This window comes from Sinohyriopsis cumingii, chromosome 11 (assembly GCF_028554795.1).
Source record: "Sinohyriopsis cumingii isolate HCF-2022 chromosome 11, ASM2855479v2, whole genome shotgun sequence".
Taxonomy (NCBI): Eukaryota; Metazoa; Mollusca; class Bivalvia; order Unionida; family Unionidae; genus Sinohyriopsis; species Sinohyriopsis cumingii.
The window spans coordinates 820715-847110 of record NC_142971.1 but is presented as its reverse complement, the minus strand read 5'-3'; the positions used below and the strand labels follow the sequence as shown (position 1 = coordinate 847110).

The 26396-nt window shown below is 41.0% G+C and overlaps 1 protein-coding gene across 1 annotated transcript in view; it reads left to right on the top strand.

The window, feature by feature from the left end:
- LOC149787502 (glutathione S-transferase-like) overlaps positions 1-26146 on the top strand; it is a 67217-nt gene extending 41071 nt beyond the window's left edge. Inside the window, exons 4-5 of the mRNA XM_089973626.1 lie at positions 19092-19202; positions 22585-26146. Coding sequence (XP_089829752.1) covers positions 19092-19202; positions 22585-22749 — 276 coding nt within the window. The 3' untranslated portion in view covers positions 22750-26146. The remainder of the gene's footprint in view (positions 1-19091; positions 19203-22584) is intronic.
- Positions 26147-26396: the final 250 nt, after the last annotated feature.

Below are 26396 nucleotides of genomic sequence, written 5' to 3'. Positions count from 1 at the left end.
GTCACCACCCAACATGTCAAACAATTCATCATTAAAATAGAAACCCATGATTTTTTCCCCCTCAGGAAATTTCATCAGGAAGCGACGAGCTGTTTTGTGGTATTCCAGGGTGACAGTTTTGTTCTTGACATTCTTAAAAGCTTCCCCAAACACGCCATTAAACTTGGTGGCTATGGTGCTGACCAAATGTTGACCACTAAAATAATAGCCTGGGGGAATGAACAACTGATAGTCAGTCCACTTTGGATTTTCTTTGTTACGGTTTTTCTTGTCATATTTGCTATGGGTATCCATCCACTGTTGTATTTGTTCGTCATAAACTTCCACATCAAATTTATTTTGATTGGGAAGGACATTGAGGACTTGGGTCGGGTGAATCATTTCTACTAAAGCCACTTCCCAATGGGCTTCGTGATCTAAGGGGATGGCTTGAGGTAATTTGGCCGTGTAACAGCACAACTTGTTGTTGGGAAACACCTCCATGGAACTGTCACTGGGTAAGGTTAAGTAAAATTGGTTTTCGTGACTCATAATTCCAGAGTTCTGTGGCTGTCCGAGGGGTTAGTGGATGTCAGAGGCGTGTCTCCGCCCAAAATGGGGTTCTGGTTGTGGTTGTTGGAGTGGTGACTGGCACTGGCACTGGACACAACGTTCCCGTTCGAGGAGAATTTCAGGGAGGGATTGGGAAGCAGGTAACCGATGCAACTGCTCAATAAAATGGTCCACAATTGTTTGTCTCCTTGTTGCAAACTCAAATTGGCGATGGCTGCCCCGATGACACAATACACCACGAAGATTTGACAGAAAAAGACGATTTGCGTTTTAGGCACACGTTCTCCACACCACACCCACAAGGGTTGTTTTTGTAAATCTTGCACAGAAGAACTAGGGGAAGAAGGAGTGGTCGACGTAGCTGCGTCTGCTGCTGTGTGAAAGGGCATGATGGTCACTTCTTCTTTTTATAGTCGATGACTTGCGAAGCGTCGATCCAAGAATCGAAACTGGGTGGATATCCTTTCCAACGTACTTTGACTTCTTTGACACGTCGTTTGCCCACTTTACGGGTTCTGCGTTCGAGAATGCTTTCGATGTCGTACACGTCGTCTTCTTTTTTGGTGACACGTTGTAACTCGGGCAAATAAAACGTTCCTTTGAGTACTTCTCCGTTCATGTCTTCCAATTTATAGACGGCAGGATGACGGCCATGCACTCGTCCAGTGACGCGAAACAATTCGGTCGTCCAGTTAGGTAAGTAACCTTTGTCGAAAGTGCGTTTGGTTTTGCCAATGCGCACCCAATCTCCTACGGTCAACTCTCCACTTTTCTTGGGGACAGCCCTCGTCGGGGACGTACCGAACAGGCGCTCAAACACCAGCACTTCGTTGTCGGGAGTCACGTCTTGCGGGGCACGTCCGATGCTTCGATGGTAAGATTGGTTGTACGCTTGCACCAGGTGTGGTAAGATGTCGATGTACTTCAGAGTGTGGTGATGCGTAAAATATTTCCACATGCGTTCTTTCAAAGTGCGTTGAAAACGTTCCACGATGCTGGCTTTGGTTTCGGGATTCTCAGTGGTAAAAAAATGAATGTCACGTTTCTTTAATTCTTTTTGGAAAGCTTGGTTCAGAAATTCGGTGCCTTTGTCCGTTTGCCATCGAAGAGGGCGACGACCGCTTTGTTTCAACACCCGTTGCAGGGCTCGCACTAACTCGCTGCTGGATTTGGAAGTCAAGGGCACGACCCAGGCAAATTTGGAAAAGACGTCGATGACACAAAACAAATATTTGTAACCACGATTGTAGCTGGCCAAATGAGAGACATCGGCTAAATCGGCTTGCCATTGATGATCGATGCCTTCCACTCGGGTGCGACTTCTGGCAAACTTGCGTCGAATGGGTTTGTGCAAAGTGTAGGTAGCTTGTTCTTGTAACCATCGTTGCACTTGAGGTAAACGGAGACTTTTCAGTCGCGTTTTGGCAGCACGATACAATTTTTGAACTCCTGCGTAACCTGCAGGATGCGAGGGATCGTAGTAAATGCTGGCTAAGACTTTTTCCATTTTTGTTTTATTTTGTATTGGTGTGTTAATAAGTCACCCACTCTTCGGTGATGCTACTTTGGGTGGGTCGAAAGGGTGGTTTGGAAACGGATTTACGTGTCCGATGGGCTACGGGAGTAGAAGTCGAAGGTAGTGGTGGAGGTGGCAATGGAATGGCTTTGGTTTTCTTTTCTTTTTTCACTTCTGGTTTCCCTTCTTTCTTTTTCACTTCTGTCGAAGAAGGCGTGGACATCATCTTTTTAACCCAAGCTTTCATTTCTTCTCGTTGGGGTGTGGGGGACGGGGTCAACAAGGATCCTGCAATCTTACTCGAAATGGGAGCTGCTGACGGTGTTTGAAACACTTCGCGCGTCTCTTCTTCCTCAGGTCTTTGTGGGGTAGCATCTCTGGTGACGGTTGGGGATGACAGTAGTGGTGGTGGTGGTGGTAATGATGGTGCTGGACTTTTCATCAAGGTCTTAAAATCTTTTAGAGTGGGTAGAGCTGTTTCGTCTAAAGCTTTCTGGTGAAAGAGTTGCAGTCTTTGCAAGAGTTGACCATACTTTTGCGATTTTTCTGTTTCGGACAAATCTTGACGATCCATCAAGGACTGCAATTCGTGTTGTAACTGGGACATTTCGCTCAAATTGGGATTGGGAGGTAAATGCGGGGTGCGTTGTTCTTGCCACCGATGGTATTCCATCCATCGTTTGTAAGGCACTAAAGCTAGTTTTCGTCCTTCCATGGGGTTGTCAGGGGTGAATTCTGAGATCTTGGGACTTCCGAAGGCCTTTTTATCTTGCTCCCATCAGTCCTCCCAACATGGTTCCCAAGACTCCTTTTAGTATGGGGCCTAACAAGAGAGGTAAAATGCCTCCACGTTGGACCAACATCTTCTTTTTTTGACGAATGGGAATTTTCTTTTGAACCATTTTCCGAAGAACGTGACGATGTTTGCCTAAGCATTGTTTCTGGTGTTTGGACAAAGGGATCGTGCCTTTCAAAACGTTCAAACAACATTCGCACACGGTATCGATGACCTCTTTGGAGGCTGTTTGAATGAGTTTTTTTCGTAGGGGTGGAGAAGCTTTGGACAGGACAGATAACATGTCCCCATGTTTGGCTAAACGTGGTGGCAGTCCTTTCCTTTTTTTTCCTTGGGGTTTTCTGGAGGGTGACATTTTTTTGCTTGTGGGTTCCGGGACATTCACCGAACAGACACTAACGTCGATGACTTAACGCACACCCTTTTATCTTTTTTTTTTGGGACTATCGCTTTGTCATAAAGGTAACAATGTTTTTCCGAAAATCGCCAAGGAATCCTCCCCTTTGTTGGCGCCTCTTTTTCTTGGAACGACTGTGTCTTTTTTTAGGGTAACGTCGATGCTTGGCTAAGCGCTTTGTCGGATGACGCGTCTGCCTTTGTCTCTTTCTTTTGTGGCTTTTTGGAGGTGACATCTTTTACAAGTTCACTGATACCCCGACTTGGTCACAGGTCTTTTTATACTGGAACGCGTCGCCACTGATTGTCTTTACGTTTTATCAGTTTGAGGACAGGCATGACACGTCGTGCAGGGGTACGTAACGGACTAAATCGAGCCAGTTCTTGTTTGGACAAATCCAGTAAACTTTGTAACATGCCCGATCTTTCTTGGACTTTGATTTTGGGAGAAGGTACTTTGTGAGCAGCAGCCACTGCCGCTAAATTGGAAGGTCCTGCCACTGGGGAAGTTCTTTTGGGGGTCATCAACGGAGAAGTTCTTGGTGTAATCAACGTCTCCAAGTACTCTTCAGTTCCTGGTGACATCAACGGAGAAGTGGACAAACGTGAGGCTGCCGGAGACGCTGTGGCAGGTCGTGGCTTGCGAGTGTAAGGTTGCGTCCTGGCCGAAGTGCCTCTCTTGCGACTAGTTTTCTTCTTCTTCTGTGGACTTTTCTTTTTCTGGGGACTTTTTCTCTGTTTCTTTTTCTGGGGGCTTCTTTTCTTTTTCCGGGGTGATGGTGGTGTCTGGTAAGAGGAGGGTCCTGCCACTGGAGAAGTTCTTCTTGGGGACTTGGTCTTTTTCTTTTTCTTCTTGGGGCTTCGTTGAACTTTTGTCTTAGGGATAACTTTGGGGGCATTAGGATCCCATCTTAAGAGTGAGCGAATGATGACCCCTCCTAGAGTACCGCTCCCTCCAGGTTTCAAAATGATTTGTTTTTTGGTTTGAGTGTCGATGCGGGGATCGGCCAGTTGGACCAAAGCGACTTTGTTTCTATCGAAAAAGCGTTGGGTTTGATGAGGAATCTGAATGATTCCTTGGAGTAATTGACGTGCCGTCACCGTGAACCATCGTAAGACTTCTTTGAGACTAGCTTCTAAGACACGAGCTCGTGTTTGTGGATCTTTTTCTCGGCTGATGCCATACAAGGCACGAATCAATTTGACGGGAAGATGCGACTGAAGGGACGTCATGTTCACACTGTGTGAGACAGACGAAAAAGGGTCTGAGGTTTTTATAGATTTTTTTCATGGGAGGAGTGAAATGAAGTCGAGGACGGAGACGTGTACAGGACAGGCCCTCCGTCTTGGCACCAGTGGTGAAACAAGTGGGTACGAAATCGCAAATCCTCGGGGGTCGTAGGTTTCAAATCGACGAGTAAATAGGCGTGTGGAGTTTGAGTGGCATCGTCGTACGCCTGAGTCAGCCAAGGCGTTCCTAACTGTTTGGCTAAGACTTGCACTTGCGATTTATCTCGAGGGCTTTTAAACAAGACCACGTAATGCGCATTGAGACTGATGGTGCGATGGGCTTTACTTTGTTGAAACAAATTTTGGGTGATGTAAACGACACTGGCATTACGGTGATGCCCTTTGCGCGTGAACCACAATTTAATTTCTTCTTCGTCTTCTCCTAACATGTCGTCGAAAATGACCATATGGGTTAGACGGGAGTCAGAGACGATGCCATCGTCTTCTTTAGGAATGCCTTCCACAAACACGATGGAATCGCCTTGACTTTCTCGCAAGAGGTTGTACGCCGATTGCCACTCTTTGTAACACCACACGATCCGTTGAGGGGGCCGATCGATCAAATGATGTTTATGTTCGATCAAACGTTTGACGAATTCGGTTTTGCCAGAACCGCTAGGTCCAGCAATGAGCATGTTAAAGGGATGGCGAAGATACAAAGCCTCCCAACTGGCACGATCTAAGTGTTCGTCGATGACTTTGACAGTAGAGGAAGAGGGAGCAGAGACAGCAGAGGTAGCCATGGTGTGAGAAATGTCACTTGTGACACGAAAACAAACAAGACAAGAGTTTATATACTTTTTCAGAACACGTTTATTGAATGTTTCAAATATGAACACGAAAGACAAAAATACATACAACCCAAATAGTGATGTATAGGAATATAAAACACAGCAAAGCGATCAAAGTGGAATATAAACAAGTGTCTGTACAACATGTTTGGGTTAACCAAGATGTCCTAGGGACAGTGTGTAATGTTCTTACAGTCTCTACATGAGGTATTGTCACACAAGTGTCCTCCCGGAATGACCTTTCAGGCATGTCCATGACAGTCCTGTCCTGAAGCGAGTGGTTGTTCTCGGTGACGGGTTCTTCTGGCACCGTCACTAACACGGGTTGAAAAGTAACTTTTTTCCTTGAACAACTCTTGTGCATACTGGGCCACTTCTTGGGTCCAAACCTCAAAACCCCCCTTTTTCCAATCACGAACATCTGTCCAATGAGGGTGTAAGTCACAAGCTACACACACATCGTCATACACGTCTTGGGTCGCTAAAAGTTGACGAATCTTTTTTTCCTGTTGAGGTCGAGAAGTATCCAGATGAAAACGCAAGGCTTTGAACAAAAGGAGTTTTTCGTGACCATTTAAGGCCATGGAGGTGGTAAGTACTGATCGTAAAGAGTCCACAAAGAATCGGCTGGTAAACGAAATCCCAGAAAACAAGTCACTAAGACACACACCACTTGTCGTCCAAAATTGAATGGATATAGTTCTTGTAATAATTGATGGTAATGATCCACGGTTTGAATATGGTCATTGAGTTCCTTCCACGGAATCTGTTGGATGACATGTGACATAAACCGTGGCATGGCAGCCTCTTTTTATATTCTCTTTTTTTCGGATGCAATAGACGTACTTTCTAGCCAGAGATCTTCGTTCTCCAGTAGGGAATCTAAATCTTGCATACTGTAACCGAAACGTCAGAGTTCGTTTAGGTGTTTCCTCTTCCTCTAAGTAGATTCCACGTAAAATATGTTTGTAATCCTTTAACTTGTCTTCCTCAATGCATTGCACTAGGTGAATCTCGAAGTAACCATAATTATGAACATGTCGATCATTAGCGACCTCAAAGTGTTGAACAATGTCTGACCATTGAAAGAATTTCTGACGAATCAGTTCTCTTATACCATTCAGGTACCAGTGGTTAAAGATCTGGTGACGTAACGGATGCAATTGTTCTTTACGTTTCACTTGTATTTTCACCAGCTCTCGGTAAATGCGTTCTCTCAACTCCACAGGCAAAGCACGAATGTTCTCTTGTAAAGTATCCATGAATAGGTCATACTAAATCCTCTTTGGTCTGACACAAGAAATGTACTCTTTGCACAAACATGGTTTCACTTCAGTGTCGAATTTAAATTGTTGAGTCACTAATCTACACATTACAATTCGTTCAGAAGTTTCCTCTTTCACCAAGTTGACATTGTGTTCAAAAAGTTTGTAATTCGTTAACTCTTCCTCTGGAATTCGATGCAATACGTTTACAATGTAGTAACTACAATCGTCCATACCAAACCATTCCTTTTTATAACCAGAAGGTCGTTGATCAATGTCTGTCCAATGGAACACTTTCAATTGAATCAGTCCTTGTATAGCCTTCAGGTACCAGTGGTTCAAACACCGGTGACGTATCGGATGCAATTGTTCTTTACGTTTCACTTGTATTTTGACCAGCTCTCGGTAAATGCGTTCTCTCAACTCCACAGGCAAAGCACGAATGTTCTCTTGTAAAGTATCCATGAACAGATGATTATGGTAAGAAGTTACTTCAATGTCTCGGTCCCACTAAAGGTAAGTAATGACAATTCGGTGACCATCGAGCATGTTCTACGTAGGCCGAATCTTGCGGTTCCCAGTGGTGAAGTGACACACCGCAACTGAAGCACTTGACTTTATCTCCTTCGCCCAAGTAGAAAAATCCGGCTCTGGCTAATTCTTCGGGGGTCGGTCCTCCCAGATACTTTGGCCATTTTCCTTTGAACGATTGAAGACGATTTTCAAAGTCGCAGTATTCCGACAAACGCACAGGGAACGAATATTCGTCTTTCACAGGTTCGTTTCGATGAGGGTTGGGTGACAGGAACAGGAGTTTGCTCAGGGCTGGATGACATCCGTAAGGGGGTAGACGTGAAGGTGGACATTCCCCTTTAAAACGAAACCCAGTAAAATGTCCAAGAGGACGAGCAGCATCACTTTCGCATCCCACAGGTCTGACACGCACAGCATCACTTTCCATGACAGGGGTAGGAGCACTAAAGTTCCCATGATGCTTTACGGCATCGCTCAGGTCACAACGTACAGCATCGGTCCCATCGCAAGGCTCACAATCGCACTCGTCTGCAAACTCCGTTACGCAATTACAATGGTAACCACATGGACAATCGCAGTTTCCTTCCGGACATTTTCCGTCGCAATGCATGGGTCTTATCCATCCAGTATTAGTCACACTAGAGGAAGATACAACTTTTTTACAATCCCCAAACTGAAACGATGTCTTTTTCAAAGTATTCATCTTGTTCGCTCGGTCTTGGTAGTCACAATGAACTATCGATCTTGACCATAACCCCCCCTTTTTATACTAGTCTCAATGCAGTCTCCAACTTGTACATCTTTCCTTTTTTAAGTTTTTTATGTCCTGTTCTGGAAGGTACCGTCTCTAAGGTACCGTCAACATTGTACCGTAGTGTAATGGGTGGAAAGGCCATAGAAAGGTAAGGGCAGTGCGGAGACCATCGAGTATGCTCCAGAATAGCTGAATCTTTATAGATACATAGATCCATTCGTAACTTCAGTCCGCAAGCGAAACACTGTACCTCGTATCCCAATCCTGACTTAGGTCCCAAGTAGACAAATCCTGTTCTAGCTAAAACATGCGAAGAAGGTAATCCTTCCCTATCCGTAGGCCATTTCTGAAACGTGTCCAATCGACGGGCACAATCACAATAGTCAGGTAAGAAGACTGGAAAATGGTAGGGTTTGAACTTGGAGTTCTCATCGGGTTTCTCACTCGATTCTTGCTGTGGCGAAGTCATCTTTCTGGTGGGGTAACTATCCTCTTACAACCAATGTTTTATACCAACGTGTCCATACGGTAAGGTGAAATGATTGGAAAGTCGAACTCGCTTCTGGTACACGATTTGATAGACTTTTTCCAAGGGCCGACTGACGATGTGGTGAGTGGGTAAACGTACAATCTTGTTCGGTTGGTGAGTGGTCACTTTAAAGTTTCCATCCTCTCCCGATTGCAAGGCTTCTTTCAATACCCCAAAGTTGACCACTCGACTGGTACGATAATTCAGAGTCAGTCCTTTCACTTTGCACGTCGTGTGCACTTCTCCTTGTTTGTCCCGGTATTCGTAGCCGTAATTTTTGGGACCGCCACTGACGAAACTTAGAATCTTGTCGTCGGGATGCTCGTCTGTCCAGGCTCCTAAACGGTCTCCTTCGATGCTAGGGTGATGTTGAATCGGGTGATGGATGTAGATGCAACTGTCCGTGTCAAAGTACAGGACGCGTTCTTCTAACAGTTCTAAAGCTTCGTACAATTTTAAGCGAGCATGGGCTGTCACGTAAGCCGCAATGATGACATTTCCAAAAGGGTCGTCTTGTACAAAGTCCAGATCTTCTTCGTAATTGACCAAGATCAAATTCTCTCGAACGACGTCCACGTGTTTCATGTATTTGGTTTTGTCGTGAATCATCTGGAAGTAGCGGGAAGGTTCTGTCAAATATTCCGTCTTGGGTAAACACGGTCGTTGTGCCATTTTACCCCACAAGCAATTTAACATCACTTTGGCAAACGATCGCCTGCCTTCGTTTTTCTCGATGTGGTCTAAAGTGATACCTTCTTGTTCGTAATATTTCTCTTTGAATTGTATTTGGTCTTCGGGAGTGTGACACCAGGAAGGATAGCCGCTAGCTTCTTGCTTCAGTTTCAAAAAGGCATCCACGTAGTCTGCGAAAATGCCTTTCTGCGTGGGGTCACCCTTGCGATACTGTTGTGTCTTGGGAAAGTGGCAAATTTCGTACACTTCTAACAGTTGGTATCCCATGTCCAGAGCTTTGAACAATTCCACGCTGACCCAGGTTCCCGTCAAGGCCCGTTCTTCCTGGCTGTGCTGACAAGGCTGGTCTTGGTTGCACGTTTCGGCACAAGTACGGCACAATGGAAACATCAGTTTGCCTTGACAATGGTGAGGTAAGACGGGATGGTATAGGTTCGTGGGAGGCAAAACTTTGCACTTGATCAAGCCTTCGTATTGTCGAATGTTGACCAGGTCGATGTGTTCCGTCAACAATTGCGGGTGCCCTACAGGAAAGCGAGAATATTTGCACACGTAGGGATACAGCGAACACACGTCCAAGTATTTGATTTCTTCTCCTTTCTCTTCGTCGGCTTGGTACAGCAAACAGGTGGCATTGGTCCTTCCTCCGTACAAACTATCCCTCGGGTTCAGCGGGTCCATCAGCTTGTAACTTTCCACGAGACGTTTAAACTCGGGATCGGTTTTCATACGGTGATCGTACTCGTGTTCCCACATTTCCACCACTTGGTATCCTTCCTGTTCCAACTTTAGGCGTCGCTGACAAGTGTCCTGGTACAAGTCTTCCATGGTTCGTTGCAAAAACTGATTTTTAGTACCACGGTCAGGGTAACAGACGGGACATCCGTGAAATAAGCAACCGTTAAACTCGTACACGATCTTGGGCTTTTCTAAGTCCCAGCCATCGACCGAATACGTTCCGATGGTCTTTTCGCCCCCTCCGTTGCGGGCATGCTGAATCCACTTGTCTTCCTTGTCGCACAAGTAATGTAACCAACGTAGGGCTTTGACCGAGTATTGACGTTTGACAAAGTGGGTCGTTTGAGGACTGATGACAGCCACGGTGTTTTCAGGCATGAATCGTTGTCGATACACTAAGGAACACGCTTTGGCAATGGTGCAAGCTTCTTTCAAAGGATCGACCCCTCCGTGTTCCATGAACAGTTCTCGAAATTTTCCACAGCAACGCCGTAAAATGTCCACGTCGGAACGACAATACTTTAGCATTTCTTCCTGAAAGTCGAAAGGGTCCGAGGCGTGAGCCTGGTACCAAGCGTAGAAAGCTTCTCGTTGTTCGGTACGCATGTTGTCGGGGTCGTAATAGTGAGCCTCAGGTAAATGGGGTAGAACGGCATGTTGATTGGCTTCCGTATTGAAAAAGTGTGGAAAGTACCCTTTAGCCATTTCTGTCATTCCAAACGTTTTAGGCATTCGACTCAAAGGCATGGCCAAATAGCTCATCGAATCTTTAAACTGTACTTGTCCCACTTGCATGAAAATGATTTTGGCCCCGTTCAAAGTCACTTTAGGACGCTCGGTGCCTTGTTCCGTATAGTACCTCAAAAGAAACTGTCCATCGTATCCGGAAAAATTGTGAGCCATCACCGTGGCATGACGATGACAATCTCCGTAACGTTCGATGTCCTCTTGGCTCCACGTCTTGTCGACGGGGTCTAAGACCCATTGGGCAAAATCGGCTAACGTATTTGGTCCCCGAAAGATTTTTTCACGCCCTCCAGGAATCTTGCTGCAGTGAGGGCAATGACTGAAGATAGGTTCTTGAATGCACTTCTCGCACGCTCGATGAGCCACGCAGAAATTAGGGATGTGAATGCCAGTCTCTTGCATGCATTCGAAATCGAAAAAGATGAAATTGCCTTTCTTCTTGTGACCGTCCTCTTTCTCTGGTGGGGGTTGGTATTTTTGCACGTAACATTGGTGTTCCAAGTCCACGATGTGGTGACAAATGTGACATTTTTTCTTTCCTGAACATACGTGTGCCTTGGTATTATTGGTACGTATGACTTGTTCACACGTAGAGCACAATCTCAGCAGTTGACAAGCACATTTCTTCTGTGAACCTTGCGTCTTCAAATGTTGTTGGTAACATTTAGGGCTGACAAACGTGCGCAGACAAGTGGAACAAGGCACTGGTTCTTCGCTCAGACAGGGTGGAGAGGCCAAACATCCTGAGCATTTCCATCCACAATGTTTGTGTTGCTCTCGATTATTATAACCATAGTCACATTTCTCACAATAATAAACATATCTCAGGAATCCAGTGATACTGGTAATGGTATCGAAATGGTCATCGTGATGATAAAGGTGAATGTATTTTCCGTCCTTAAAGTCTTGGCCTCGAAACAACAGAGGTCCGCGCACTTCTTGAGGGTGCACTTTCAAGGTGTATCGTGGAGCTAGGGCATCTTGCAATTTTTGCATCTCTGGAATGCCACAGGGTGTGTCTTTGGGCAATCCGGCTTGTTGTAACAGGAGTTCTGCTTCATTTCGTTGTTTGGCTCGGTCGGAACGTTGAATAGTGTCCCAGGTTCTTTTCCATTCTACCGTGTCGTTCTTGTTGGCATAGGTTCGTCCCACCACGATGGCACGGGCTAAACACATCTGGTCATGAGGGTTGTTAATTCGGACGAGACTCGTTTTGGTGTTGCGAAGGTCGTCCACCAATAACATCTTTTTGCGTCCTGTCCCTTGAGGAGGAGAGACGTGGGTCATGTCCAGTGTGGCTTTACCATCGGTGATGTCAAACTGATCATTAGATTGTTGTACGTGTTGAATCTTGTCCATGACTTTGGAAGCAGTCAATTCTGCAGGGGTGCTAAACTCGATCCAAACAGGGGATTTCAAACCGTCGTGTTGTATGGAAAGTCTCAAGCGATCGTCTTCTTTGGGTTGACATTGCTGCTTGAGTGAAGTGAGCAAAGAATCCCACACCTCGGTGATGAACACTTCTGCTTTCTCTAACGGCACTTCAGCCTTGAAATCTTTAAACTTCACCGTGTATTTGTAAGCCGTGGTTCTAAATTTTCTAGAGGAGCGCTTTTCCGTCTCTCGAATGGAATAGTACTTTTCAGGGTTGACAAAGGGTGGTGAACTTGGTTTAGAGGTTTCAAATTCTGGTTCACTCATGTCCTCTTCAAAATCACTGGCATGAATTTGTGCCAAGATTTCAGCCCTGGTACGAGGCGATAGATCACGTTTCTGCCTCTTACTTTCTTCTTCTTTCTTCTCGAATGAATGGGATCGTTTCATCTTGAAAGCAAAAAGTCAAATGACTCAAGTTCAAACACCATAAACTACTTTATAGTCATAGCAGACCAGCGTATATAAAAGGGTGTGTGTCTTGTCCTTTCACTATTCATTTCACTCTCAAGCCGAACACAACGATGGAAGAGACTGACCAGATGGAACGTTTCGTCAGAGCTTTGCGAGGGGTCATTAGAAAATTCTCTTCAGACCAGCCTACGGACTACTCTCCTTCCTTTAGAGATAAAAGTCAAGATACTTGCTATATCTGTCAGAAGAAAGGGCATTGGTCTTCAGAGTGTCCAGACCGTCAAAAAAGAAAAAAAACAGGGGATAAAAAAGACAAAAGTCAAGATACCTGTTATTATTGTAAAGAAAAAGGACATTGGTCTCCAGATTGCCCAAAAAAGAAACAAGAGGAGTCAGAAGAAAAGAGGAATTCTTCAGAAGAAGAGAGGGATTCTTCAGAGGAAGAGAGGGATTCTTCTGAGGAAGAAAGAAGACAGGTGAAGAAAAAGAAACAGGAGAAAAAAAGAAGAAGGGAAGAAAGTGAGGAGGAAGAAGAGGAAAAGAGTGTGACGGTGAAGAAATTCAAAAAACAGAGAGACTAAACAAGGAGAGAAGAAGAAATCAATGAACTTTTCATTAAAGTGTTGTGTTGTGAATTGTGAATTGGATTGTAAAAAATGGAGAAAAGAATAAATGAATGATATAAGGTAAGTGTCTTTGAGTTGTGATTTTAAAATAAGAAGCTACACTCACGCACTCATAGACAGACACGTACAATAAGGGTAAAATGGGTGGGGTTTATTTTTTTTTTTTTTGAGTTATTGGCAAATTGAAATTGTATTTCTTTTCGAGAAATGTGGGTGGCCCTGAAAAGGGCCTTTTTCTTCATGGTGAAAGGGTGAGTTTAAGCAATCAACTTTAACTGCCTTATGCCTTTGCCACGGCCAAGGCCTACTTCTGGACTGCGTAATGTTGATGATGATGATAATGATTGGGTTGAAATCACTAAGGGTGGTACGGTAGGCTTAGTCACAGGGTTGACGTGTTTAGCTCGGGAAGGTCGTATTCTCTTCGGTCGTGATAAAGAAGTCTGATACATTTGTTTCAGACTTCTTAACTCCGCTAAAATGTCCAACAGTACCGTGACCGTTTGATTTTCACCCTCTTGTTTCTTTGCTGCTACTTCTTCTTGCTGTTGTTTTTTTCTTACCTCTTCTTCTTGTTGCTGTTGCTGTAGGAGAAAAGCCTGTTCCGCTTCCTTTTGTCGTTGTATAAATTTCTCCAATTCTTCTTTCTGTCTCTGTCTAAAATTCTCCACTTGCGGTAATGAAGAAGGTAACGAAGGTTCCGGAACAAATTCTTGCGAGGAGAGAAAATCCACAAAATCCCAATTCACCTCTTCTGAAAGTAAGTCCGAGTTCCCTTGGGCAGTCTCCCCTGCTGGTGCACCCCAATGGATCGTTTTCTGAGTTTCCGTCATGTTGAATCACTGTCGCATAGATTGACTGCACACAAGCGCTAGCGAATCTAAATAGACTACGTGACGTCACAGACTGGTCTCTTCGGATTGGATGCGAGCTGACTGAATTCTGTAACGCGTGTTCGGATTGGTAAATGAACTCAATCCGTTTCAATCCTTCCTCCGCCTATAAATAAGCGCCGTTCAATGCATTGATTCACCTGTTCTCGTCGCTTCAAGATGTGGACTACAGTTGAGTCATCCACCCTTGTGTCTTCCATGATGTTTCGGACAGACTTGCTCATGTATGTCCGATCGAAGTGGACCGTTGTCCACAGGACCAACACCAGCCTGTGGATACGTAGGATCTACGTCGAAAGACAAGGATGCCTGAAAAGAGTGCTGATGTACGGACCAACAGTAAGACGCAGCCTAAGGACAAGAAGAAGACCAATGCGGTGCCATTTATGTTAATGAATACATTAACATAAAAATCAAAGGCCCTTTTCAGGGCCAGCCATATTTCTCGAAAAGAGATAGTCTTTGAATTGCCTACCCCTTTTTTAAAAAAAATTTTAAAAAAAATCCCATGTTAAATTCCCCTTGTCCGTAGAGTGACCCACGATTTATTGCCATGTTAAATTCCCCTTGTCCGTAGAGTGACCCACGATTTTCTCCATGTTAATTCCCCTTGTCCGTAGAGTGACCCACGATTTTTCGCCATGTTAAATTTCCATTGTCCGTAGAGTGACCCAGGGGTCCCTGTAATGCTAATTCCCATTGTCCGTAGGGTGACCCCTTTCACTACTCATGTGACTCATGTTAATATCGTGTTTTGTATTTCGGTTGGAAAATAGACGTAAAAGCAAGGTTGTTGTTGTTGTTGTAGGGTTTAACGCCATTTTTTAGCACACGATAGGCTATACATGGCGACCAGTATTAATGGTGGAGGAAGAACCCGGGAAAACCCCGGAAAGAACCACCGACCCACGAGAAGCTACTGGCAAGCTTTCTCACATACCTACATTGGCTGAATCCGAGACTCGAACCCACGCAGACAGAGGTGAGATGGCAGTGATCCGTAACGGAGAGCGCTTTAGACCACTCGGGGCCCCAAAGCAGGGTTGAAAGGGTAGAATCCTAAGCTTAGGGCATAATGTAAAGATATTGTTTCTCTGCGATGTGATAGAGATTGCTCGTTCGCTTCATCCAAAGGCTTTCATTTGGGTGAGGTCAACAACGCTCTCAAAGCGATTCATATTGCTTGGTGGTAAATTTGATCAATTGTCCTTAAATATAACTTTCTGACAGAACCATAAACAACACAACCATAGTCCAGTTTGGATCTAACAAAAGGTTCTCTATAGGGTAACCACATTTCTGGCAGCACCCCAGTCACTGTGCGCTACTTTTTTTCAGTAAATCAAGCACTTTCAAGCATTTAGCATTCAATTTCTTATGTGTGGAATGAGGTGTGTTTTCTGTCGAAGACAGTATCTACACACTTTGTTTTCTCAACAAAGGGTATGAGTGTTCCGTCCAGCGTGAATCGAGGTTAATCGCGTTGGCTTCGGAGCAGTCAGAATACATGCATACTGTTTGGGTTTTGAGAATTTTAAATTATTTACAGTGGCCATATATTAAATCTTGTTTTAGAGTTTTTATAATTGTCTTCCAGTTCATGTGTTTCGATCGATGACATATTAGGAAATCATCAATATTTTGAATCTACACCAGGACCCCAAAACTTGATGATGTTATGATATTCAATGTTAACAAGCGTTACAGATAAAAATACTGCCCCGGGGCAACTTGCTTATATTTATCAGAGATGTTTGAGCCTATTCGATCCTTGAATCCCCTATCTGAAAGAAAGTTAGATATAAAAGTGGGTTGACGGCCTTTTAAACCCAGATCATACTTCCATGTTTTATCGATGAAAACAGCTACTAAATGTTCTTTTTGATAAAAGCATCGTGAATGAACGTTTCAAGCCTAATCAGATGATCTTTGGTACTACAGTCACATCGGAAGCCACTTTGGAAAATCAGATATTAAATTGTTAGTGTCTAGATACCCGACAAGCCCTGCATTGATTTTTCCTTCCATCATTTTACAGACAGACCAATGAGACAGTAGTTGGTAGTGTTTGTGCGATTCTTACCTGGTGTGAACAGTTATTATGGTAGCCTCTTTCAAGTTTTTGTTATATTTGCAGTGGTCCATAAATCACTGAAAAGTTTTCAAAGAGCAGTTAATGACGGTTACAATAAGTGTTTCAAAAACTTAAAATGTATTCCGTCAGTAATGGTGGATGTATCGTCGGCCTTATTTAAATCATCCCTAAGTTCCAAACATGAAAACAGGTGATCATAATTTTCATAATTATTTGATTTAAACTGTAAATTATCTTTTCTATTTGACGTTTCAGCCTTCTAAAATCTGCTGTATAATTTGTTGGTGATAAAGTTTTAGAAACGTTATGAACATGTACATATCCTATCTCATGTTTGGATTTAATTTTCGCTTGTTTAATTTTAGCTCTCGGAAAGAGTTGTTTCCCCTTGTTTATGAACCCATTTATTTTGCCGATCGTGTCCCGTACTTTCATTCTGGAGGAACGAGAGTTTAAAGTACAAACAGTGTATAAAAGATGCTCTCCTATATTCTATAATTGTGCGGCGAGCTTTTGCCCGAAATACGAGGTACCTACTTAAATTTTCATAAGACTAATGGCTTCTTTACAATTTTGAGTGAACCTGGGTGTTTGGCTTCTCTTTAATTTAGATGAGGACTTGGGAATGAGTTCTTCTGCAATCTCAAATAAAATGTTGAACATGGACGTTTACAAAGATATCTATGTGAAGTCTAACTTTGAAGAGAGTTTCAAACTTGGCCCAATCGGCCTTCTTTAAAGTCCGGTATATAACTGGCTCGTCGATGAAAACGGTAATGTTCTTTAGAGAGATAGGCAACTTGCCTATGCTTTGAAGTTCATAAACTACTTCCAATCACAGTCTAAAAGTAGCGAACAGGAACAGATTGTCAGATACATGTCCGTATATATAACCGTTACTGGGTGTAAAAATATCGGGGTGTTGTATAGACGCAAATCGTGTCTGAATATTAAATGTTCTACCTTATTGCCTCTGTCCTTTATGTACTTTGATGCCCATAAAGTTACTGGCATTGAAATCCTGAGTAGAACAAATCGAATAGGCAGCTGGTGAACGAGGTTGTCTGGTTCATTTAGTTGCAGGTTGATGTTTGGTGGTATATAAATGAAGCAAAATGCAATCAGTCGATGAAGCTTGATGCTTGCAACAATGGCTTGTAAATTTGCGTTTAAATGAATGGTATTATAGGATGCCCTCTTGTTTACAAGAGTGGAGGTTCCTAATGAGGTTCCTTATGAGTATTGTATCTGACCCTCTGAATTTCATTCCCCTGTTTCCATATTTTTCAGTCCATTGACTTTTTGTGGTGATCTTTCTCACAGTGTATAGTGTGGTGGTTTTAACCTCGGGTTCCCGATGTAAAGAGTCTCCACAGCGCCACAACGGGACTGTTGGGGCTTCTATCTTCGTGGTGTCTGTATTTCTGACACTTGAAACATCAAAGTGGATTTGGTTTGTTTATTTAAAGACTGACTTGCAAAAGTCCTCTACATGGGGTGTATTGAAGATGGATATGATGGTGTAAGGTGACTCGCTGATTTCCGCAGCGTTTGATTCGATGAATTGTCATCTCATGCCTTCAATGTTTCCGTGTTGCTGACTCCAACCAAGTCACGGCAGCAAAACACGCCCTTGGATAAGTGAGCAAACGATGATACTTTTATTATGTCATGGAAAGTCGTAACGTTTTGGATATTAACAGTCTGTCCTCTTCGCTCATCGTTCACAAGCCCACTAAATGACTACCATCACTTTTCGGTGTGCCGACTACCAACGATAAAGTCGTTTTGACTACAAATTGAGATAGTGCGTCAAGGAGGCTGGATGCGTCTTTTGCCTGAATACCATGAAACGAGAATATTAATCCGCGGCACATGTTCTTTTCATTTTATTTTTCTTTTGATTTTTCATTATGGTTTTGTTGTTTGATTAAATATATTTAATTTATATTGTGTTATAGACCTTTGTTCATAATTGATGGTAGGGGTTTGGGTTTAACTGTTGTTTTTTTGTTAATTTTTGTCTATAATTGTAAATTATATTTTAAGAAAATTATTTGTAGGTAGGCATGTTTGCTTGGATTTGAACTCAGAATATTGGTTTCTTACTCCCGAATTCTTAGTGTACCTGATGTTTGTCATATTCGTTACTAAACTTTTGGTAATAGACCTGATCTTCTTGACAACTTCCCTCATCCTCGTCCTCTTATGGAGTGTTAAGCCCTTGTGTTAAGTTGTATATATTAGAATTACTTATTCCTAACTTCAGTAGTGTTCAGATTTTCTATTACTTAGTTTAAGACCATAGAGTTGTAACATGTTTATTCAGCACCCATGCTCACCCACCCACCACAAAGTCCGACACAGGGACACCGATCAAGTGCTAGGGATATACATGTCGTATACTCCCTATTTAACCATTTTGCCACCACTTTCTGTGAAGTCTTCTGAGGAGGAAACGGGGGTGAAAAGAAATCTCTTGGGGAAGCGGTGGTATCAAGAGGGTTACAGGGGTAAAATGTTGAAGATAAAAAAATCAGAAAAAAACATGTTAAGAAACCTTCCTAAGGTTCCTCGTGAAAAGTCGGATTTGTCGAGACCGGGCCCAAAGTAGAGGCCAAACTGGTGCATCGGCAGGCACTCGTGGGTTTCCCGTTTATTCAACTACCGTGACTTCTTTCTCCCTCGGAAAGTGTCGCAATCCGACATGCAGCGAAGACGCATCGGGCCGATTCTGCATTCTGCAACCGCAGACCCGCGGGGGGGGGGGGGCATATTTTTTTTAGAAGGATTATATATTGTATTGCACTCCTACAGAGTTCCTTGAAGGAGATCAAATATGAAATACACAAAATTGTAATTGCAGAGAGTGTGAATATTTCTTAACGGACTATTTGTATACATTAATAACTAATGGTTCATAATATATGTAAGGGACTTTTGAGTTACGTCCCCTTAATCACCGTTTGGAAAAGGATTTGGTCTGGAGCACCAGGTAGGACATTGATGATCCATTATTTTCTTTCAGGTAAACATCCAAACAAACCTATATGAATCAGTCTACCCAAACTATATCGGAATATTGGAACACTACCTCAGCGAAAATAAATGTAATAGCGGGTACTTTTTGGGAGAAGAGGTAAGATATTTGCTGTATACACTTGCTAGTAAGTCATGTTCATCTACAAACAACATAGACCCAGATTGATGCAGTTTCATAGGAGTAACCATAGAATGAACAGAATGGATCATGATATGCTGGTGCATTATGCGACAGCATATCAGGGTAAGACGTAATTAAAAGTGAAGTCATCAATCATTAAAGTATAATAAAAGTACATATTTATGTGGGGGAAATAATTAAGTGTCTGTACATAAAGCAAGAAAATAGCATTGACAACAGTTATAGTGTCTTTGCATAAAAGTTGGTGCAAGATCTGCAGTGGCTGATGACTGTCAAACAAACGCTCTCGTTTTTAAGGAAAAATTTTCGTCGAACAAAGTTTATATCTTTATGTCCACGTATTTAGCGAGTAATTGTAAAACTCAATTTTGCTAAATATTTTCTTCTCTTCAATTTTTATTAGCTCGTCCGGTCATAAACCAGACTAGTCTTGAAAGTCGTGTTATTACTGTTTCTCCTAGTTGGAAGTCTATTGTTATCTTTCCTCTCCAAATGTATGACTAGGCTATAACACGAGGTTTTCACTAATAGACTCTTTATGATACATAATTGGTACTAATTGAAAATTGTGCCAGTTATGTATCCAACATACATATATGCCAATCATTACTCTTGTTTTTTTCCACTACCTATTTGTCAGAGAATTGTATGTTATGCGTGTACGTATATGGATTATGCTTTTCCGGCACATTAAAAATAAAATACAAATAAAGCAATCAAAAGTTATCTTTGTCATTTAAATTTTCATCTCTTAATTCCACTGCCATGATGAGTGTATTAGAAACATTTACCTCGCTACATCCTCTGAATGAAGGATGATAATGCCATTTGGTTTTTACCAAAAGACTGATAATTATGTCTACTTTTGCCCCAAATGAAAATGGTGCCAAGCTTGCCTCCAATGTGTGTACCACAGCAACTGATTTGAAAATCTTGTTATTGCTGAAGAATATCAGAGATGGTTTCATTTCTCGACAGTTAAAAAATAATCTTATCTTGAATTCCTGGAAATCCTTTTCCCCCAATAGAATGCAAGTCAGAGCACCAGTTCCTTCGTGGGATTCTTGTATGGTTCTTATTTTGAAGCTGCGAATGTTCACGAGTCGCAATTTTAAAGCATAAATGAATAATGATGCGCGTTGCCCACATGCTGGAGTATTATCAATACTACTTTTTTATCATTACTATTATATTTTAACAGGATAGACCTGAATGTATGCTTGGATCAAGTGACAACACAACACAGTGTGATGAAAGATGTAATGAATACAAATTATATATTCTACCAATACAGTGATTCTTTCACAATCTAAACAAGTATGCAAACAATTGGCCCACACTTGTATCGGCCGCAAACACCCTTCATTGACCCAGCATGCACTCAAGTTTACAAATTATCGGTTTCGTCTTTGTACGGCCTTAGCGGTTACATCATCTTCCGTGTCCATATAGACACACATACAGCCAAACAGACAGACTGATATACCCGCACACATACCTACAGACAGTAAACAGTTCTCCTGAATTGGGTTGGCCCACTTGTACTGACCGCATCCACCCTTCAGGGATCAACCGTGCGCACAGACAGCTACAATAAAAACAAACTGGTCATAATAACAGGAATTAAAATATATAGATACATGCTACTAAATTAAACCCCTAATAGCAACTTGTAACAATTCAAAACTTCACATTTCAAATCCACGTAGTAGTAAAGGCATCATTTCACGATACGATACTAAAAACAGAATATGCTTCACATATAAAATAAAATACAAATGTAAAACTTACCCCATAGCTGTAGAACAAAAATGGAGAACGTTCACCCCTTGACAAGATTCAAAAGATCAGTGTGTCAGTTAGAAAAATAACTTGCATTAAATCTACAGGAGAGTGAGTATTGGTAAAAGTAAAATACCCGTGCATACCGTGCTTTTAGTGTCTCTCGCCGCAAACGATCTGCGACGAGACATATGTTAGTTCAGTTTACCTAGGAAAACAATTTTCCAACCCAGGTAACGTTGTACGAATGTACGACGAAAATGATCAAATCGTTTTAAGGCGTAACCAAATTATTTCTTGCCTTATTCTGTGACATATATCACCCATTTAAATATCTGACTATGCTTCTTTTCAAATAGCTCTCTCTCTCTCTCTCTCTCTCTCTCTCTCTCAACGATGAGTTTAATTTTAATATCGGTACTTATGCTGCAGGTTTTCAACGCCTTGGATTTTCTCTACATTGCTGTTAAGTTAGTCTTTCCACTTGACCTTTAGGTTAGCAAACATGCTGGTTCATCGATTTCAATTGTATATTCTATGCACTTTTTTCTCTTATTATTACTGCAACATGACGTCACCCATCTCACGCAATCTTAAAATGATGGCGAGGTTAATATATACTGGTATGGAAGTGAATATATTCGTCTCCCTTCTCAAAGAAAACTTGATTATTATGAAACTGAAAACCTGGTTAAATTTGTTTGCTTCCACGGAACTCAGATCGATTTGGTGGTTACTTTTATTTTGCAATCTCGAATAATTCTGTCATGGGAAAAATAGTTTTTCCACTATGCTTGTCCCGTTGACAAATATATTCTTAAGCTGATAAACCAACAATGGCAAGATGTGTCAAACGAAAACCATGGTTTTAAATTCCCATAGACCGAAATAACTCCAGTTAAAACACGAATCGTCGGAACTGCGAGCGTCTTTTTAAAAAGAAAAACATTTTGTTTAAAGATATGGAAGCCAGATACACCGTATAAGTTTAAACTTTACTTTTCAGAAATCAATTATACATGGTACGAGTACTTTTGAATATGAAAATTTAACTCTGACGTAACGTGCATTTATATATCAAGTAAGTTTATTCAGATCCTAATTAAAACTCTAATGGCTTGTAAATCCTAAAAAGTATTATACATGTTGAAAGGTCCCTTTCATATTTGGGCGTTCAGACTTGACCTAGATGACGTCACAGCGCCACCGCAAATGCCCACATAAGATTTGGGAACAGTGAAGGGCAGTAATGATTAAGCTCAGCAAGCTTTCATTGTTGTCAAACAAAAATGGTTTTGTATTATTTCAGTTCGTTAGAGAAGCGGATCATTTCTTAGATTTTGAGCAATTAAGTAATAATATATCTTGTCCGCATTTAGTCTATCTCATGCTGCCATCTAGGATTGGTTTCGAATGACCAGTCAAGTGCCAATGTCATTGTAAGGAATCGCCACGTTAAACCTCGCCATCGTTTCATGGTCAAATGGTTTCCTTATAATTTTGACTGTAGTTGAATGCTTCTTTCGTATGTAAATTATAGGTTGTATAATTTCAGTTGACGTTAGCAGATCTGAGTGTTTTTGAGACATGGACACTGCCACTTGAAAACCACCCGGATCTATTTGATGACCACCCTGAATTACTTGCACACCGGAGGAGGATAGAAAATGATGATAGATTGTCACACTATATCAAGACAAGACCGAAACGAAGCGTGTAGTTTTGTGAAGTCTAATTGACCGTTATAGAACAGTGGTTCCAAACCGTTTCGAATATGAGGACCCCTTTTTAACTTCAATACATTTCGCAGACCTCCATATGCTAATAGTTGTGATTTTAGACTTAATTGGGAAAGTACGTAATGACAAAAGAACTAATATAAACTCAGTAACCTCTGTAAATTAAATTCACATTTTATTCAGCACAACAATAAATACACACATATGAAAAATACTAGTATATGTGCAAGACATATGCAGTCAGTTGCGTATCCCTTGAAATAACCCTGCGTGAGGGGGGAGGGTCCGCGGCCCATATGTTAGAAACCACTAATATAGAATATAGATACATAGAAATGCACTATTACAAAATTATTCTCAGAGTTCAGGACTAACAGTGTTTGCTGTGTCGTACATGGTTTTCCGTACATCGTTGATGGGATTTTGGTATGTGCTCCGTGATCATCAACTATATCACATGGGCTTTTTTTTATAGTTCTACTGTTTCTTTATTTTTCTTCGAAATAATCGGAACTCATTTATCTTTTTGTATCGATTTACGTGGTTTGGGAAATATTTGCCTTTTTGTTCGTCTTCGTGAATTCATGGATTTGGAAAATGTCATGTTGTTTCCACAGAATAATTATTGTTAATAAGTTAATGGTAACATCCTGTATGTTTCATGATGTCTTAATTAGCTAACAGCTAGCTTACATTATGCTCCTAAAATTAAAGACAAATATACCATAGATATTGTAATTATTAAAACATGTTCCAGATTAGCATTTGCTGAATAAAAGTATATATCGTATGCTGCCATAAAATCAGGATTTGTTAATTAAAATGTTTGTAAAGATATAAATTATGTGCTTTTTTCCTATGATGCTACAAACTTTTCCATATAACGACTGTAATAAGTAAAGGATTTCTCAAAATACACTGTTCAAACTTCTTTTGGTTATAATGGTTATAAAAATCATTGGTTTCACTCGATCGTCTACACCCTGCGCTACTGTATCTTACAAACTTAAAACGAAAACAACAAGAACATTGAGATACAATAACGCTGAAAGTCAGGGCAGATTTTCTAAAGCAAAATAATCCTGCATGAATCCATCTAAGAGGGTTCAGAAGAGATAATATAGATCTTAAAATATCTTTATTAGAAATGACACCGCCTGCAGTTGTCGGTAATCTGTTAGTCTGTGCATGTAAGAATTACGGGTTCTACCCACAGAGTACAACAGTAAATGCATTGTTGAAAAGGAACTGTAAAATGTACGGGTTCTACCCATAGAGTACAACAGTAAATGCATTGTTGAAAAGGAACTGTAAAAAGTACGGGTTCTACCCACGGAGTTCAGCAGCAGAGAATGACTGCATGTAAGTCGGATTATGGATTCTACGCACAGAGAGCAGTAGTAAATACAATGTGGAAAATCATCGGTAAGAATTATGGGTTCAGCCCGCAGAAAACGACAGTAAGTACAATGTGGAAAATCATCTGTAAGAATTTTGGGTTCAGGCCACAGAAAACGACAGTAAATACAATGTGGAAAAGCTAACTTATTGTATTGTTCACTTTTCGGATCATCTGATCGTCGTAAAACCTCGAACAGTCTAAGTATTTATTATAGGGACGTAACTTACATTTTAGTTATTACCTATATTGTTGATTGGGTCTTTGAATTTGTGGTTTATTGCAACCTTGAAATCCACGAAAATTAGTATCCCATGAAAGTGGTGAAGTCCAGGTAAGTAAAACATTTGTAAAGTATGTAATTATTGATTACATGTCCTCAAAGAATTCGGTCAACTCTTTTATGTATTACGTTATAACGCAACCCCACTCAGGATCAAATTTTTAATTTATTGTTAATTGTTCGCATGTTTCTTGACAATTAAAACTGTATGCTATATTTGCCATTGAAGTGATAACTGTGTCACAGTCGTCTTTAAGTTAGGCCTACGCATGAACAAAAATCTATAATATTTTATTAAAAGCACTTGTTATTCTTACCAATCCATGAATTCGCAGCTAAGAATGGAGCCATAATGAGTTCAGAATTCAAAATATACATAATAATAATAATAATAATAAAAAACTAGATATCCAATAAATCAGCCTATGGTACTGAAAATACTGAGAATTTGAAGATGTTTAATTTGTGATGATAAAATCAAATTAAAGATTTACTGGTTCTGTAAGTATTCGCTGTAGTATTTTCCCTTCGTGCAATTTGGTTTAGTTTAGTTCTTTACGGCACAGCAACACCATGAGATTATTTAGTGCAGAGGCAGTGGGAATTACGCCATGCCTTTCGCTAAATGTAATGCTTGTTTCTATTTTTAAAAATCATAAATTATATATATGTGTTTTTAATATTTCCCAGAAGGTTTGCATTTTGCAATTATTTTAATGTTATGGGCGTTTGAGCTCTGAGAAAATTTAAAGTAAAGTAACTTACATAAAATAACTTGCAGTTTTCGCTATTACCAGAGAGAGAGAGAAAGAGAGAGATCCTCCGTACAGTTTGAAGTGGTAATCAAGGCCGACATGATGGGGGGGGGGGGCAACAATGGATATAACCCCCGGGCTCGTAAGGGGCCCCGGGCCGAACAACACTTTATAATTTAAAAAAGAAAACTTTTGTTTGAACAAGTACTGGGATAGGCCCGGGAGTTTCTAATCCCAAGTCCCATGATCACTCTCTATGGCCCATTGTGGTAATTTACCATGCACAACCGACGCATGTTGAATAGTTCGTGTGTTTCTATTCTCAGTCTACCATTGACATTCTAAACGAAATACCAAGTACATATTCGTGCACTAATTTTTTAATGAATGTATAATTTTTGAGAAAGCAACAGTCTTTAGTTTAGTCTTCGTTATAGAAATTATGTTTGGTTAAATTATTTCTGCTTTATATTACAGTTATTGTTGAAACACAGGTTACTGTTATATTTTTCTGCATTAAAATTACACCTGTCATGTAAAATTCGTCTACCATTTTCATCTTAAAACAGGACACCCGTATTGGCAGTAAAGAACTTCAACCTTTGTCAGCAATTTTAAAAATTACTAACAGGAGAAGATATAGTGGGGTTTTCTTCAAGTAAGATCAACTGACTTGTTATTGTTTTCCATTAATAAAAGCGTGGGCCTTATTTTAATGTCGAAACGCAGAGAAATGAACTTAATGAGTTGCTTAGTTGTGTCAAAGATACGTTCATTATTGATCTGTGGACTCTATCCAATATTGAAATATTTATTAAAACAATGATTATTAATGTGGACAATGACAGTTGTATATAAGTCGCACGTGGGTAGTTTTGTTTCAGTTTATAATATATTTGGACAGTAACTGCAAAACAACAGTAGTTGACTGTTGATGAATATATGTATATGTTTACTGATATATATATATATATATATATATATATATATATATATATATATATATATATATATATATATATATATATATATATATGAGAGAGAGAGAGCTACTTATTGTTGATCAACATATTATAAATTATTTTAGGGAGGTAACGAACCTTACAGTAGATATTTACCGTAATTATCTGGATAAAGGACACATCAGCTGTGTACATCAACTTAGATATTCCGTCGCAGAATCCTCTACCT